Source organism: Pongo pygmaeus, chromosome 19 (assembly GCF_028885625.2).
Source record: "Pongo pygmaeus isolate AG05252 chromosome 19, NHGRI_mPonPyg2-v2.0_pri, whole genome shotgun sequence".
NCBI lineage: Eukaryota > Metazoa > Chordata > Mammalia > Primates > Hominidae > Pongo > Pongo pygmaeus.
In genome coordinates, this window is record NC_072392.2 from 32,869,987 (window position 1) to 32,888,404 (window position 18,418).

The 18,418-nt window shown below is 45.4% G+C and overlaps 1 protein-coding gene across 2 annotated transcripts in view; it reads right to left on the bottom strand.

Moving 5' to 3' along the window:
• LOC129026176 (tensin-3-like) overlaps positions 1-18,418 on the bottom strand; it is a 229,640-nt gene that overhangs the window by 122,114 nt on the left and 89,108 nt on the right. Inside the window, exons 8-10 of one of the 2 annotated variants that reach the window (XM_063656016.1) lie at positions 18,294-18,416; positions 11,345-11,409; positions 7,088-7,171 (exon numbers count right to left, since the gene is read on the bottom strand). In XM_063656016.1, the coding sequence (XP_063512086.1) occupies positions 7,088-7,171; positions 11,345-11,409; positions 18,294-18,416 (272 nt within the window). The remainder of the gene's footprint in view (positions 1-7,087; positions 7,172-11,344; positions 11,410-18,293; positions 18,417-18,418) is intronic. The other variant, XM_063656015.1, reaches the window with a different exon arrangement.

An 18,418-nucleotide genomic window follows, 5' to 3' on the forward strand; every position in this document is an offset into this window, starting at 1 on the left:
TTCCCTGGGGGTGTTCTCAGTGCCCCATGTGCACCTGGACCAGGCATCTAGATGAAGTCGATGTTTGTTTTATGACTTCATGCAAACATGGAAGGCTCTGGAGCGCTGGGCCTGAGGGGCTCCTGTTCATGGCTGCATAAGGGGTCCAAGTAGCTAAGCCCAGAGTTAGCGCCAAGGTCCTATGAGGGGCAAACAGCCATCCTCCGGGAAACCACAGCCTCTCCCTGACCCAGGTCTTGTACCATACTGTGGTCACAGAGCTTCATTTCTGCTGATGTGGCCTCGCCGGAATTGTTGCCCCTGACACCAGACAAAGCACAAGAAGTATTTCCTTCAGATGAGGAGGGCCAAGCTGACAGCAGAAGAACTTTGTTTTGCCACGGGCTCCCATAGAAGGCCAAAGTCCAGGGCCACAAGCCCAGTGGTGGTCAGAGGGGAAGGGAAGGAGGCTGTCACTGCCTGGGACCCAGGACTCCAGAGTCCTTTCCCCAAAACCAGTTCTCAACAGTCATCACCTCCCAGGTCAGTCTACAAAGGGCTGCTCAGGTGATAGCTTAACCAATCAAAAAGTAACCCCTTGGAATATAATTCTCATCTGTCCTTTATAGAAAACAACTTTTTATGCATCATATTTTCAGGTAAATTAAAGACATAAAATGCTAAGGTAAATGTAATTTTTTTTCTTCCTTCACATGCTTTCTTAATAAGATAAGATTAACAACAACAACAACAAAAAAACCCAACATATTGTTCAAAATCCCAAATAAAAGCATGCCTTTAAAAAACATTTAAAAAATAGCAATGCCTTATAAAAACAACGAAGTTCACTGCAAATATAAGCTGTAGTGAATGCTATGAGATTGCAGAAAGATAGCCAAGCATAGGTGATAGCACCGAGTTTGTGAGTGACTTCCTAGAGAACCACCATCAGTATCAAAGAAAAGAACATTCAGGTATGGATGAAAATAAGGGAGGCCAGGCACGGTGGCTCACGCCTATAATCCCAGCACTCTGGGAGGCTGAGGTGGGCGGATCACCTGAGGTCAGGAGTTTGAGACCAGCCTAGCCAACGTGCTGAAATCCTGTCTCTACCAAAAAAATTAATTAATTAATTAATTAATTAATTTTAAAAATTAGCTGGGCATGGTGGCATGCGCCTGTAATCCCAGCTACACAGGAAGCTGAGGCATGAGAATCGCTTGAATCCAGGAGGTAGAGGTTGCAGTGAGCCTAGAGTGCACCACTGCACTCCAGCCTGAGTGACAGAGCAAGACCCTGTCTCAAAGTAAAAAAGAAAAGAAGGGGAAACGAACATGACAGGACAGAATTGCACAATTAGTTCATCCCGCTGACTATGGAAAGGATCAACTTTAACTTCGTATACATGGTATTTATCTGTGGCATTAAAGGTAGATATAAATGAATCAATTTAGGGTATCAGATGCTCTCTGAAGACCATCCCAACAGCCTTATCCAAAATAAAATGTTCCTACTTAGTCAACACAGTTTTCAGAGCTGGAAAGAGTAGAAACCAGTTACTTTATAAAAACAGCTCCATTATTTTCCCATTGCTATCTTTTCTTTCTTTTTAGGCAATAACTCCCTGGAGATGATGTTTTCCATGCTTCTTCTCAAACCAGTGAGCACATTTTAAAAACTAAAGGATTGTTTTTAACTTGTAAGCAAACGAACATAAAAGCAGCTTGAAATTTTCAGTTGTCCCTTGCATTATTCACAGTCACTTCTAACAGCAAAAACTTCCATTTGGAATCTCCATAAATCTCCCTAAACATTTGAGTTGCAGTAGACGTAAGCTTAAATCTGTCTGAAAAGTGGGTGCATAAAAATCAGCATTCAAATGTTACTTTTCCAAGCAACAGGAACCATCATCACAGGACATCTTTCCCAACAGCTTACTCATTCTACATTCCTAGCACTCACAGAGTCAGCCATGGCTGCAGGGGCAGCACCAACCGGCCAGGAAAGGTGAGCTGGGCCACCTGTTGGTGTCAGCCAAGACTGGGCTGTTTCTTAACATTCTGCTGAGCATTCCCTTCCCTCTCATATAATGGGGAGAATAATGAGACCTACACATTGGAATTGCTGCAAAGATGAGTCAGTTGCATGGACATAAGGGTCAGAGTAGACCACAACACATCTGCCACAGCCTCTGCTCTCCTGAGGTATGCTGCCAGAGTGTAGGTGGCTTGGCCCACAGAGTTGGTGACTCAGAGAGGATGTCTGGGCCCAGGCAAAGTGTGTGGCTCCCTGAGGAATGGTCACCCTTTTTCCGCAGGCTGTGGGCAGCAAGGAGGATGTGCAGGGAAGGGCCACAGGGGCATGAAGTAAAATAGCCTTTGCAAAAATTTTAACAGTGAGAGAATATGACAGTGAAAGAGATCTAATGTAACCAACCCCCATTTTGCCTTTAACCTCCTAGCTGCCCTTGGCTATTCCTGGGCTTGGACCAAACTAACTTCAGGATAAAGTGAAGTTTATAGTTTAAGTGATAATAGCCCAGAACTAAACCACCTTTGTAAAACTAATGCAAGACTACCACATTGGGAGGATGAACGCAGCTTGAATTCTGCCCAGGTATAGACTTAAAAGATTACTCTGGGGATCACAAGATTTGCAGCTTCCTCAATTACTGCTAGAGAGAACATCACCATTGTAGAACCTAAGATTGGCCTTTTGAGATGTCTGTTCAGGCTTTTGCATTTCTGACAACTGACAGCTCTACCTGACCTGCCAACTGTTCTCTGGCAACCCACCCAGAAGCGGACTCAGAGGCAAGAGGGCCATTTTCCCCTATGATTGCACCCCCAACCACTTAGCAGCACCCATTCCCTAGCCACCCCCTTCTCCCCAAAATACCTTTGAAAAACCCTAGCCTCCAAATTTTCCAGGGGGCTGATTTGGGTAGTAATAAAACTCTGGTCTCCTGTTCAGCCAGCTCTGCATGAATTAAACTCTTTCTCTACTGCAATTCCCGTCTTGGTAAATCGGTTCTATCTGGGCACTGAATAACGAACCCATTTGTCGGTTACAGAGACTACCTGAGGAGCCTCATCCTTTAGAGAATGTGGAAAACTACTCCCTTTGTATCTTTAAAGTATTCTTTCAGGCACCTGAGGTACTGTGTCAAAAATGACAGAAATATCAAAAATCAAATAATGCCATTTTTACATGTAGTTAGACAGGCATGAGCAGGGCAGCAGTGGGCTCTTTCCGCACCCACTAGGAGAATGTCGGGTAATGGTTCGGCAATTATCACATTGCCTCTCTGAAAGTGATACACTGGCAGCCGGTGCCAGGAGGAGGCCATTTCCTGATGGTCCACACCTATTGCACTGTTAATTGAATGCAGGCCCCAGGGAGACACAACTTCTCAGGCACGTGCATTAACAGAAAGAAATGGCAGAGTATGACCTTCTCAGGGTACACCACCAGAAAAGGGAAGAAACCCTCAGATAGGCATGCATACAACTTCCTAAACATACTGCATGTGCTCACTTCCCAAGCAAAAGGAGGGCACTATGCATGCGGGCAGCCCCCTCTAAGGGAAGAATCATGGGAAAGGGGCACAAGACATGGGAAGTGGGCCAGCCTATGAAGTCTAGACCAAGGGTAAACACCACACTTGACCTTCATGTGCCCACTTGGGTCTCTTCTAAGCGTACTTTCCTTTCTTTCTTGTTCTAAAGCCTTTTAAAATAAACTTCCACTCCAGCTCTGAAACTTGTCTCTGTCCCTTTTTCTGCCTTATGCCCCTCAGTCAAATTCTTTCTTCTGAGCAGGCAAGAATTGAGGTTGCTGCAGACCTCAATTATGGATTCACTGCTGGTAACTCAGATACCTTCCACCAGTAACACTATATAGGATAATTTCTAGGACATCCTGATTTCTGCATGCCAAGACATTTGTTTGGTCTGTCTTCCCTTTACCTCAAAGGGACACCCAAATGTGCATAGACAACATGACTGATGGCCTTAGGTCTGACTCCCATGTGGGGCCTCCCAGGGTCACCTTGGTAGGCAACACGCAGGAGAGATCAGCTCCCCAAAGAAACAACTGGCTACCTGTGATTTTCCCCATTAACTCAGTGATGGGGCCAAGAAACGTGTGCTGCTGTCTCAACTCTCTCAGAAAGAAAGGAAAGGCGGTAAAGAAAAGAGATGTCAGAAACGTTAATAATTTTAATATTTTTCCATGATGCTGATAATAAACCAAAACTATACCCGGATTTTTGGGGGGTAGGAGGAGACAGGGTCTAGCTCTGTCATCCAGGCTGGCATGCAGTGGGGCAATTACAGCTCACTGTAACCTCCAACTCCTGGGCTCAAGGGATCCTCCCACCTCAGCTTCCAGAGTAGCTGGGACTACAGGTGTGTGCCATCACATCCAGCTAATTTTTTTTTTTTTTTTTCTGATAGAGATGGGGTCTTCCTGTGTTGCTAAGGCAGGTCTCAAACTCCTAGACTCAAGGGATTGTCCTGTCTCAGCCTCCCAAAGAATCGGGATTACAGGCTAGAGTCACTGTGCCACACCCAGTATTTCTTTTTAACTACTTCTCAAAGAGGAAGGCTTCCAAGTTTAGGGAAGGAAGTTCAGGGGTGCCTCAGTAACACAATGGTGGTCATGAGCACCAACAGGAGGCCACACCGGGGTGTCAACAAGCTGCTTCTCATGATTTGCTGAAGACAAGGAAGGTATAAAAACAGAAAACTTACATGGGCACGTGTAAGTTTTATGGGTCAGCTCCATGGGCCAACTGCTCCATGGTGTTTTAGTGTAACAAACAAGGTAACAAAGATTGACCTCCCATCAGAGTTGCTGTTGAGACTTCTGAGCTTCCCAGTCACAAATTCCTTGCTAATTAATTATTCTCAAGAGTGATTATTACGAGTTTGACTTTAAAATGATTTCTTGAGCTCAGTCCTAAAACAGCCTGCAGCGCACCCATCCCACTTCCCAGGCCATTCAGGACAACAGAGAAACCTCCCATCACAGAGCCTATTCCCATACAAGCTGTCCTCACACGTTCTTCTGGTCTCAAACTTTCCTCCAGATCTATCTTATGCATTCATTCGTTTACATGCTCGATTACCATTTGGTGAGCATCTTTTCATGCAGGCTCTGGTCAAGATAAAAAGAAAAGAGCAAGGAATAAGGGGCAATTCCCTAATCTCAGGAGCAGAGGGATTAACCATGGTATGTAAAATTGAATCCAGCAAACATTAAACAATGCAAATGCTCTGGCTTCAAATGTGTAATGACGGGAAGGATGCATGAAATCCCTGGGCATGGGAACGTGAGAAGAGCAGGGCACGGTGGCTCACACCTGCAATCCCAGCATTTTGGGAAGCCACAGCAGAAGGAGTATTCAAGGTCAGGGGTTCAAGACCAGCCTGGGCAACACAGTGAGACACTGTCTCCACAAAAATTTTTAAATTAGCTGAGCATGGTGATGTGTGCCTATAGTCTCAGCTACTCAAGAGGCTGAGGTGGGAGGATTGCTTGAGCCCAGGAGGTTGAGGCTGCTGTGAGCCAAGATTGCACCACTGCACTACAGCCTGGGTGACAGAGCAAGGCTCTGTTTCAAAAAAAGAAAAAAAAGAAAATGAGGAGATATTTTCTCCCTTTACCCATATTCTTTTAATGTTATAAACAAGCTGCTGGTGCCGTAAGAAATAAGAACAAAAAAAAAGGAAAGACGACAGCTGGACTTCCTGTGTGCCAAGCATTCTGCATGAGTTACTCCCTATTTACACCTCATTTTCCATGCAGGAGGTCATATGAATGTCACGATTTTGGAAACTGTTCAACAAAGAAATAACATTTAATGGTTCCAAAAAAAAACCAGAAGTGACTGTTTAACTAAAATATTTTATAAAATGCTAGGTTTTCTGAAAAAAAATATGCTAGGTTTTCTGCACGCAACTTGCATTGCATGTGGGCCCTGTTGCTGACCACGGTCCCACACCCTAGCCCATGTTCCTCCAACACACCCGGTTTCAAGAGAAACAGAGCCATGCCATTGGAAATAGCAAGACAAAAGGAAAAGGTGCCTCTGGTGATGCTTGAAATCCCTTTCTGCCCGTCTACCCCCGTGTCTGCTGACATAGCCCTCAGTTGCACTGGAGAAAACATACAAGGCATCAAAACTTGCATACACAAGGTCGGGTGTGCAACTACCTGTCTCCAAAACAGAACACCATTTGGCAATCACCTTGGCAATTCTCCTACAAATTCCCTGCTGTGGGCTTTGAAATATGCCATGGAGCTACCTGGTTGGCTCTAGGTGTCACCGTCTGTGGAGGAAGTGCACCTGGATGGGGAGCCAGCTGTGGGTCCTTCTCACTGCCTCTCAGCCAGCCCTGCTCAGGTTCTTGACCTCAGCCTGCTGGGGCTGGTAGCAAAAGGAGAAAGTTCTGCACCCCACCATGGCTATTCCCCACCACTTACTGAGCACATTCCAGGGGCCATGCCCAGAAGTAGAGAAGGGAGAGATGGGCAGCATGACAGAAAAATACTCCGTGGCCTCAGGGAACTGATGAGCTACAAGAATTGGCCAAGTGCAACTGCTAATGTGTTTGTGTAAGTAAAGTTTTATTGGAATATAGCCACATTTCCTGATTTCCATATTGCCCAGGGCTGCTTTCATGTTAGAACAGTTGCGATAAAGATCCTGCAGCCTGCAAAGCCTAAAATATCCACTCTCTAGTCTGTTGCAGAGAGAGTTCACTGACCCCTGGTCTAGCCAATAGAACCAAGTTCCAACATAATAATGGAAATCAAAACACACTCACTGCAAGAGAGGAAAATGCCAACTGGAGCAAGTCCTCCCTCTACCTGTCAGTGCAAGCCAGCAGCATAGGGGGCTCTCTCTCACCACAGACACACAGGATGGCTAGGTCCTTAACCTCCGGGAGGGACAAGCCTCCCCACCACCTTCACAGTCTTTGGCATGACCCAAGAATACCATTTAGGTATTGGGACAGAAGAGATGCCTCTTCTGTTTTCACATTTTTATATGTAAAATTTCATTCACCTCTTCACTCTGGCTTTGGGGATGTATACATACCGTTTTTGGGAAGGCTGCATTAAAGCTGAAACTTTGTCATCATAAAACTTCTTCATTGCAATCCTGTCAAGGGCCTGGTCGGCGCTGGAGGGGAAAGAGAGAGAGAGAGAGATAACTCAATGGAGCTCACACCACGTGGGTGCGTGATGGGGGATGTGTCTCATGGCTGTTGAAAGTGACCAGCTCCCACAGGGGGCTTCACCCTTTGCTGCACCTGTGCACACCCAATCCACCTGTCTCCTGTTAGACTTCATTTCCCCTGCAGGAATATACTGTGCTTAAAGTGGGAGCCATAGTGCAGGGTCAGAATTCTCATCTGAAATAACAGCTCCTTATCTAAAGATATGATTCTTAAGAGTGCTGAATACCCAGCTTGCAGAAGAACCAACTGAGGCATCTCAGCAGGCAAGTGGTAGGGCTGGTGTCCAAAACTGTCCCTTGGCCACCCTACGTCCTAAATAAAGACCATTTTAAGTGGGTTCTGTGCAAGACAAGCAGGCAGACTCAAGTCTCAGGACCACAAGGATGCAGGGAGCAACCCAGGGCAGGAGAGTCAACGGACCCCCCCATGAAGTCCCAAGAGGCACCCTCAAGACACAAGTGGGCCAGCCTGTGCCCCACCAGTATGTCACTCCCAGGACTGGGCTTGAGAACACTGCAGGGCACCGGGGTTGGAAATGTATCTGAGGCCTCGGGGCTGCAGCATTGTTTTTGAAGTGATTGAAAGTAACCCTGCTTTTCAACAATATAGTTGACCTTCAATGCCAGGTCCACAGTGCTCACAGTTAGTGTCTGACAGAAACTTCCAGAAATCTCACAGCAGGGCATTCGTGGGATTTCTTGATATGACTTCAGCACAAATCCTGGAATATGAGTGCAGTGTCTTAACAATTCCAACTCATTTGGGCCAAATGCTTCCTTAAAACCCTGATAGGCCGGGTGTGGTGGCTCACACCTGTAATCCCAGCACTTTGGGAGGCCAAGGCAGGCGGATCACCTGAGGTCAGGAGTTCAAGACCAGCCTGGTCAACAGGGTGAAATCCTGGCTCTACCGAAAATAAAAATTACCGGGGCATGATGGTGGGTGCCTATAATCCCAGCTACTTGGGAGGCTGAGGTGGGAGAATCACTTGAACCCGGGAGGCGGAGGTTGTAGTGAGCAGAGATCACACCATTGCACTCCAGCCTGGGTGACAGAGTGAGATTCCATCTCAAAACAACAACAACAACAACAACAACACCTGATAAAGTGGGCCCCTTACTTAGAAAAACGTGTCTGTGCCCCTCTAGAAAAATGATGTACATAAGCACTGTGGACTTCATAAAAATACCGGTAGAGAGACAGGCAGGAGGAGAAAGAAACATACTCAAAAGTAAGTTGAGTGTGATTTGACTTTCACAGAATGCTATAAAATGGACAACTTGCTACGTGCATTTACTAGGCAAGGGGCTGTGCTGGTGGCGCAGTTACAAACAGAAGGGCCCACTTTAGCACCGAGTCCATCACATACTGAGCAGGAGAATGCAGCTCCATAGCCTCCCAGTGACTTTTAAGCATTCCTTTTTCTGAAATTTACTTGTTTTATTAAATGCTGAGAATACATTTTGACCAATGTTTATTTTCCATAGTAATATTAGTAGTAGTAATAATATTAGTACTGGTTTTGTCTTTATAACTCTTATTTTTATGGTGTTGATACAAGAATGTTCTTCTTCTCTGGTGACTTGAAGTTTCTGTTTTCTTCTGTTTGCAGTTTGTGATAAAGATCTCAAACATGTGCTTGTGCTATCTGGGATTACTCTACTTCTGAAATATAATCTAAGAGGGAACATTGTAGAAATGATCAAAGATGTATGTATAAGAATGTGTTCATCATGGCAAGCTTTGCAGTAGAAAACAACTGGAAGCAACCTTAATTACCAAAAAAAAAAAAAAAAAAAAAAAAAAACACTTGAGAGGCCAAGGTGGGCAAATCGCAAGGTCAGGAGTTCAAGACCAGCCTGGCCAACATGGTGAAACTACGTCTCTACTAAAAATACAAAAAATTAGCTGGGCATAGTGGCGGGTGCCAGTAATCCCAGCTACTTGAGAGGCTGAGGCAGGAGAATCACTTGAACCTGGGAGGTGGAGGTTACAGCGAGCCAAGATCACGCCATTGCACTCCAGCCCCGGTGACAGAGTGAGACTTCGTCTTAAACACACACACACACACACACACACACACACAAAACTGACAAAACTGGAAGCAACTTGGATAGGCAAAATCAACAAATGCTTAAATACATAACATATCCGTTGAATAAAGTGCTATGCTGCCACTGAAATGATGTCGGGAAACGATGCGTATAAAATGATATTAATGTAGAAAAGCAAGTCACAAAGAGCATGTGGTATCAGCCCATTTAATTGAAAGGCACTTAATACTATTACTCCTACTAATCACAACAGCGTTAATGGTAGCCAATACCTGAGTACTGATGCTGTTCTAAGTGCTTTTTGTGTAACATATGTTGAACTGTCACAACATTCCGGGAAGTAGGACTACCATCATTTTCCAGGTAAGGATGCTGAGGCTTAGAGAGATTCATGTAAATTGCCTGACACATGCAGATGAAATACATATTGACTACTGAGAGAAAACAGAATTTGTAGCAAGAGGTCAAAGGTGTGTTTTTAGCCCTAAGACATCTACCCTTCCCAAAAAATCCAGGACTACCCACAGTGCATGGAACTTCGGTTCAGGCAGTACTACTTTGCTGGGGATAGAAATGCTCAGTTGCAGCTGGGCGTGATGGCTCACACCTGTAATCCCAGCACTTTGGCAGGCCGAGGCGAATAATCACCTGAGGTCAGGAGTTCAAGACCAGCCTGGCCAACATGGTGAAACCCTGTCTCTACTAAAAATACAAAAAATTAGCTGGGCATGGTGGCACACACCTATAATCCCAGCTACTCAGGAGGCTGAGGCAGGAGAATCACTTGAACCCGGGAAGCAGAGGTTGCAGTGAGCCAAGATTGCACCACTGCACTCCAACCTGGGCAACGGAGCAAGAGTCTGTCAAAAAAAAAAAAAAAAAAAAAACAGAAGTGCTCAGGCTCAGGTGGTCTCTGTCCAGAACCAGCCAGGCTATGTTTAGTTACCAACCAAATGTCTTTGGCATCATTGAGGGATGGATGTGCCCAGGAATCTCGATTTTCCTGGCACACACACACACCGATGATTATTCTCACCAAGAGGGTATCTGATTTTCACTTGGGGGTTGGTTTCCTCCCTGGCAGACACCAACTCCCCAGTTGGTTTCCAGAGAAAACATTCAGAAAGTCAAATTTCACTCCTTGGTGCTAGAAAGGAAAAGGTTTATCGGCTGATATGAATAGGCTTCTATTTCCTCAGAATGGAAAGCTCAGGCTTTACAAAGAGGCCATTGAGAAGACAGGGCAGATGCAAATGCAGACCCCATAAATAATGATATTTTCTGCATTGCATTTCAGCGAGAGTGAAGATCTGCACTCTGGGAAGGGTTCAGGTGTACACCACAGCTGCCCAAGGCCAGGAGGATGGGCATAGGGCTGAGGTCCTTGTGGCCCTGCCGTGTTTGTGTCATGTCTGGCTAAGGGGACCCAAGTGGCACCTCCAAAGTCTCCATGATTACAGTTCCATCTTATGGAAACCAGCCCAGACCTGGCTCTCCACTCCTAGGCTGTGGGATCATGAGCAAGCTGCCTGGCTCCTCTGAGCCTCACCTCCCTCATCCATGCAATGGGAATGATACTAACTGCCTCATGGGTTAGTTAGGAGAATTCAGGGAGAAAAGGAAAATATTCAGTATACTTCCCAGAGGCCCAGTGCCTGCAAAAGAGGTGGCTGTCACCATCATTATATACAAGGTATGAGCTGATTTAGTGAGACCACTCTGTTCTTTTCATAATCGTGACTTTTATCTCTGTTATTTTTTATTAGAGAATTCTCTATTAAAGAACAAGGGACAGTGGGGCCACTTATTTTTTTAATGCCTCCATGGAAGTACTTAGAATCAATCATACACAGTCACCCAACCTGGAAAATGCCACTTTCACAAGTGTAAACGCTTAACTGGAAACTGGGTTTCCAGGCACTGACCACCCCAGCACTGGGGGATGGGAAACACAGGTCAGCCAAGCCCTTGGTATCCAGAACAGCTCCTGCGCAGACAGCCTTCAGCCCCATGCAGGCTCAGCTTTTAGCACCTGAAGACAGCGAGCTGACATCATCCTACCTGGCTGAGATGTTGGTGAAATGCATGTAGGATGATATGACCACTCCTATGCATCCTTTCCCGCCCTGCAGGAGACAAAAGATCAGCTGATTTTCTCTGAAATCCCACAGCAGAGATGTAATTAGAACAGGAAAAGACTCACTAGTGGACAAAATAATAGAGAGCCTGCCTTGGAGGTAAGGCCAGCATTACCCACAGCCTTCCTGTCTGGGAAAGTCAGTACCCAGTGCAACTGGAGTCTCTGCAACAGGGAACCGAACCTGCATGCTGGGTGCAAACAGTAAGAGCGGGTGCTAACTGGAGCAGCCGTAGAAGCCCAGGAGGGCAGACCAACACAGCAGCTGCCTGTCATTTTACCCAATTAGGCTGGAAGAAACTGTGCCAGGAGCTGCAGCAATTAGCATGACTTAATTATCCAGGTCAGACAGAAGTGAACGCCTGCCTGCTAACGGGCTGACAACGATCAGGGCTGCAAACACAGCTCAGCATGATGGGACACAGATTCCAGCTCACTGGCAGCACTGCCAGCACCTGAGCTCCACGTACACCCCCGTAGCCCGCCCTCACTACACATAGAGGAACCATTGTCCCAGGCAGAAGTTCTGGAAAAGGACCCACTCAAACCATAACCACAGACACCAACAACCCAGCCCACAGACCAGCAACACCAGCAGGAGAAGCAGAAAGTATTGGACAGGCCACCCTCACCCAGGGCCATAGAGTGCCACCTTCTAGAACATACTCTTACAACCTACAACAGCAGATTGCAAACCACAGCCCAGGAGCTACTTCTGCCCATTACCTACTTTCCCACAACTTGTGAGCTAAGAGTAGTTTTACATTTTCTAACTATTAAGAAAAAATTTTGAAAAGAGAAGATTCCACGCCATGTGAAAATGTGTTGAAGTTCAGATTTCAGTTGTCCATATACAAAGTTTGACTAGAACATGGCCATTCCCATCTGTTCACCTACATCCAGGGCTGCTTTCACTCTCTCTGCAGGGGTAGGTTTGAGTATTTGCAGCAAGACCACGGGGACTGAAAAGCGTAAAATACAATCTGGCTCTTTTTCTTTTTTTTTTTGGAGACGGAGTCTCACGCTTTGTCGCCCAGGCTGGAGTGCAGTGGCACAATCTCGGCTCACTGTAAGCTCCGCCTCCCAGGTTCACGCCATTCTCCTGCCTCAGCTTCCCAGGTAGCTGAGACTACAGGCGCCCGCCACCACGCCTGGCTAATTTTTTGTGTTTTTAGTAGAGACGGGGTTTCACCATGTTAGCCAGGATGGTCTCGATCTCCTGACCTCGTGATCCACCCGCCTCAGCCTCCCAAAGTGCTGGGATTACAGGCGTGAGCCACCGCGCCCGGCCTAATCTGGCTGTTTTTAAAAATATTTGCCAACCCCTTATCTGGAATCATATAAAGCCAAAAAGGCAGGGCCTCTAATATGTAGCTCCCTAACTTCTTGAGAAGAAACTACTGATCAAATTCAAGTCACAATTCTGATAAGCCCAGTCACACATGAATGTCACCCAGGAGCATCCTCTCTGTCAGTGAAAGTCAAAAGCATGCCTTATAGGTACTCAATGCGGGCACTTGATACACTCTTTGCAGCTGAATCCTGGCACGTGCAAATTATTAACAGTATGGCTACTAGTATGCCTCTTGCATAAAACTGTATTTGACAGCAATTCACCTACAAAGAAACAACACTTCAGCCAAAACAGGCACACATGGCGGTAACATTTACCCCATTACCAATCGCTTTTGTGGCACTATTTATGGATATATAAAGCAAGTATTTTTTTTCTTTTTTTTTTTTTTTTTGAGACAGAGTTTCGCTTTTGTTGCCCAGGCTGGAGTGCAATGGAACGATCTCGACTCACGGCAACCTCCGCCTCCCAAGTTCAAGTGATTATCCTGCCTCAGCCTCCCAAGTAGCTGGAATTACAGGCATGCATCACCATGCCCGGCTAATTTTTTGTATTTTTAATAGAGACAGGGTTGTTCCATGTTGATCAGGCTGATCTCGAACTCCCGATGTCAGATGATCCCCCCACCTTGGCCTCCCAAAGTGCTGGGATTACAGGCATGAGCCACTGCGCCCGGCCTATAAAGCAAATATTAAAAGATCTGAAGGGACAGATAGAAATGCCACAACCGTAGGGGACTTCAGTACCGCATTTTCAACAATGGACAGATCACCTAAACCAATAAGAAAACAGGGTACTCAACCTGCACTTTAGACCAAACAGACCTTACAGACATATACAGAACACTGCATCAGAATATGCATTCTTCTGAAGTGCACACAGAAGGTTCTCCAGGATAGATGGCACGTTAGGCCACAAAACAAACCTTAACGAATTTAAGGAGACTGAAATCATATCCAGTATCTTTTCTTTTTTTCTTTTTTTTTTTTTAATGGAGTCTCCCTCTGTCGTCCAGGCTAGAGTGCAGTGGCAAGATCTCAGCTCACTACAACCTCCACTGCCTGGGTTCAAGCGATTCTCGTGCCTCAGCCTCCTGAGTAGCTGGGAATACAGGTGCATGCCACCATGCCCAGCTAATTTTTTTGCATTTTTAGTAGAGACGGGGTTTTACCATGTTGGCCAGGCTGGTCTCGAACTCCTGACCTCAGGTGATCTGCCCGCCTTGGCCTCCCAAAGTGCTGGGATTACAGGCATGAGCCACCGCGCCTGGCCTCAAGTATCATTTCTGACCACAGTGGTATGAAACCAGAAATCAATAACAGGAGGAATCTTGGAAAATTCACAAGTTTATGGAAATTAAACAACATACTCCTAAATAACTACTGGGTCAAAGAAAAAAGTCAGAAGAGAGGTTTAGAAATATCTTGGGAGAAACAAAAATTGAAACACAACACACCAAAAACTTATGGGATGCAGCAAAAGCAGTTGTAAGAGGAAAGTTTATGGCAATAAATGCCTATGTTAAAAGAAAAAACTCTCAAATAAAAAAACCTAATGTTAGGCCGGGAGCGGTGGCTCACGCCTGTAATCCCAGCACTTTGGGAGGCCGAGGTGGGTGGATCACGAGGTCAGGAGATCAAGATCATCCTGGCCAACATGGTGAAACCCCGTCTCTATTAAAAATACAAAAATTAGCTCATTGTGGTGGCACGTGCCTGTAATCCCAGCTACTAGGGAGGCTGAGGTAGGAGAATCACTTGAACCAGGGAGTTGGAGGTTGCAGTGAGCCGAGATCACGCCACTGCACTCCAGCCTGGTGACAGAGTGAGACTCTGTCTCAAAAAACAAAACAAAACAAAAAACCTAATGTTGCACCTGAAGGAACAAAGAACAAACTAAACCCCAAATTAGCAAAGGAAGGAAAAAACAAAGGTTGGAGCAGAAACAAATAAAGGAGAGACTAGAAAAACAATAGAAAAGATCAACAAAACTAAGGGTTGGGTTTCCTGAAGACTAACAAAATTGACAAATCTTTACCTAGACTAACATAAAAAGAGAAAACTCAAAATCAGAAATGAAAGAGCAGTCATCATAACTGATGCCATTTAGACACAAAGAAACACAAAAAACTACAAACAATTACATAGCAATAAATTGGATAACCTGGAACAAACTCATAAATTCCTAGACACATACCACCTACTAAGACTGAATCATGAAGAAACAGAGAATCTGAACAAAACAATAACAAGTAAGGAGATTGAATCAGTAATATAAACTCTCCGACAAAGAAAAGCCCAGGACCTGATCACTTAACTGATGAATTCCATCATCGAAAAAAAGAGAAAACTTTGCTATGGTTTAAATATTAGCCCCTTCCAAAACTCATGTTGAAATTTAATCTCCAATGTGGCAGTATTGAGTGGTGAGGCCTTTAAGAGATGACTGGGTCATGGGGAACCTTGCCTTCATGAATGGGTTAATACATCTGCGGATTAATTAACTAATGGGTTAACGAGTTATCACAGGAGCGGAACTGGTGGCTTTCTAAGAAGAGGAAGAGAGACCTGAGCTAGCACCCTCAGCCCCCTCGCCATGTGATGCCCCGTGCAGCCTCAGGACCTCTGCAGAGTCCCCAAGAGCAAGAAGGCGCTCACCAGACGCAGCCCCTTGAGCTTGGACATCTCAGCTCCTATAAATTTTAATATAAGAAATAAATTCCTTTTCTTTACAAATTACCCAGTTTCACATATTCTGTTATAAGTAACAGAAAACAGACTACTGCAAACTCTGCCAGAAAGCTGAAGAAATGCAAACACTTTCAAACTCATTTTACAAGGCCAGCAGTACCCTGATATGAGGTCTTTCTTAATGCAATAGTAAGTATTTAAGGTTTTGCAGGCTGCAAAGTCTTGTTTCAACCATTCAAACCTACCCCTGCATTGTGGGTGGAAGCAGCCATGGATGTACGTGAACAGATGGAGGTGGCCATGTTCCACTCAAACTACGTATGGAACTGAAGTAGGACATCTTCATGTAATGTTCATGTAAATAAAGCTCTTAGCTCACAGGATGTAGAAAACACAAGAGGGCACGATAGGCTCATGGACTGTTACGTTTTAGTGCAAGCTGCATTCTTTTGGACTTGGAACTGTTCTTAACAAAAATCACAGAATCACTAATTGCACAATTTTCCATGGGTATTCTTCACCATGGACTCAGAAACAAAAGGCATGGTGTGGATGAAATCTCCCAAAAGAACTGCAGGCCATTTCTGGTCAGTCAATAACCAGGATGTGGAGGGGTGAGGAGGAGACTGCACACACCCACACAAACACAAGCCTCTGCATCACACAGCAGAATGGGAAGCATAGCAGGACTGACCCTCACTCTGTTCCCGCCCAGGCTGAGACACGCCCAGCTATGCTAGAAATTCCTGGCATGTGTGGAAGGATACGCGCATTCTGCAAAGCAGGCGGATTTCGCCAAATGTCAGCGATTTCACCCCTGCAGTGATGATGATGAACTTCTGTTAACATCGACATCAGCAATTTCAAATTAAAAGAGGGCTTATCTCTCAGGGCACAATTTCTAAGCTTTTCAAAAATGATTTACATGGCACCAGAAGAGGGCAAGCGATTAGCAAATCACTTCTGAGAAGTTTCAACATGTTCCCATGAATTCCACTAACAAGAGCTGTCCAGAAAGCCTAAAGTTGCTTAGCAAAATGATGAATTTTAGAAAGCTCTAGGTGGTCCCCACTAGGACCCATATGTTTTAAATAATCTCATCATTTCTTTCAATTTCATCTAAAAAATTGAAGTGAACAACAACTAAAATGGAATAAATGGCCAAGGATGGCACTTTTCAAGTCCAGCAACTCCAAGAGTCTTCTGACAATGCAGCTGGCAGCAGGTCTGGGTGCGCCCTAGAACCTGCACTTTCCACAGGTGCTGCTGCTGGGCCCAGGCTCACAGCTCAGGAATGCTGCTTAGAACAGCTTGCTACGTGATCCTGGGCAATGATGATCCATCAATATCAGGCTCACTGTGTCAAGATCACCACACCAAGCCTGAAAAGCATAGGTTGTTTTAATTAACAAGAATTACATTGATTTAAAAGTCTGTCTGACTCTCTCTCTCTCTCTCTCTCTTTTTCTCTCTCTTAGTTTGCACCAAAACACAATTTGGGTGGAGGATCCATAATTTAACATAATACTTGAAAAGATCAGGTCATCATAGACAATTTGGTGGTCCTAATGGGTGTGCCTGTCCATTTGGGGGGAAAATATGATCAAGTTAGATGTGAGGAAAGAGACAATACCAGAGAGAAGCAAATAACATCTGTGTGTCCCTGATGGAAGTTTTCTGCACATCGAATGGTCATCAAATGCCTTACAGCTGTAAACAGCATCCACAGGCCGGCCTACCTAGTGCCTTTGCGGGAAAGATATACTGAGAGTCTAACATAACTCAAATGGAAGCTTCTTTCAAACTAAATTCCATAATACAATGGATTTCTGTGCAGTTTTTTAGTGTGAAAGAGTCCGGAAGAAAAAAAAAACACTTCTATCTTGAACCGTCAACACTTCCTAGATACTTTGATGGTCCTAAGAATGCTTTGTCAAACACACAAAACAGGGAGCTGCCCATTAACGAACAGCGACCCCAGCCCCCTGGCTACATCCTTTCCCAAAGGATTCCTCCCTGACTCAAGGTGTGACTGGGATAAGAGCTTTTCTCTAATAGTAAGTTTCTGGCAGGAGGGTTAAGCTTCACACGCTTACCCCTCAGTGAGTTTGCTTTCAGTCCAACCCCTTTCAACACCAATCACATTTGAGGAGCAGTGCAAAGCAGCTGAGAAAACTGGGAATTAAGAGGAAAGATCCCAGGAGGTAGGAGGAGGAAGCATGGAAGGAACCCGATGCAGCCAGGAGGAGGAGTGCCCACCAGCTATGCACCTGGGCTGCCGGCATCCACCAAGCCTGCTGGGGCTGACACACAGACAGTCCCAGCCACTCTGTGAAGATGCACAGGCCACATCTGCACTGCAATGGCTCCACGTGGAAAGGACGACATGTTTACTGCAATGGCATCATGCCATCATCTAGTCTATCAACTGATTACCATAACTCAAGACGGCATGGAAAGTCTGACACAGTCCATCTGAAAAGGGCATAGCTGTTTTGAAAAGGAGGGCTTTCCATGAAAAATAAAATTTAATAAAAACGAAACGATTTGCTCTCATAACTGTGGTCAATTTGGGGTCAATAGTTTCAAATGTCCAGCTACACATTCAGGGACCACAATCCTATAAATTCTAAGGCCAAACTTGGGGAGGTGTGATAACTCTTTGTTTCCTTCTTTAAGAGCAAGTAGGAAAACCTAAAGACAAACCCATAAGGAGCGCATCACACCAGCTCAAAGCGGAAATGTGCTCATATGCAGCAGTTGTCTCCATCTCAACTCCAAAGGCTAAAGCCTAGCCAGACCCCCAAATGTGAGAGGGGGTGCGCTCACCCTGCAGTGAATGACGACCACATGCTGGGGGTTGCTGTTCAGCCAGGACTCCTGTGCCTTGCATATGGTACACATCTTATCCAGGGGCAGTGCGTGGAGCTCCGGCCAGCCCACTTCCATGATGT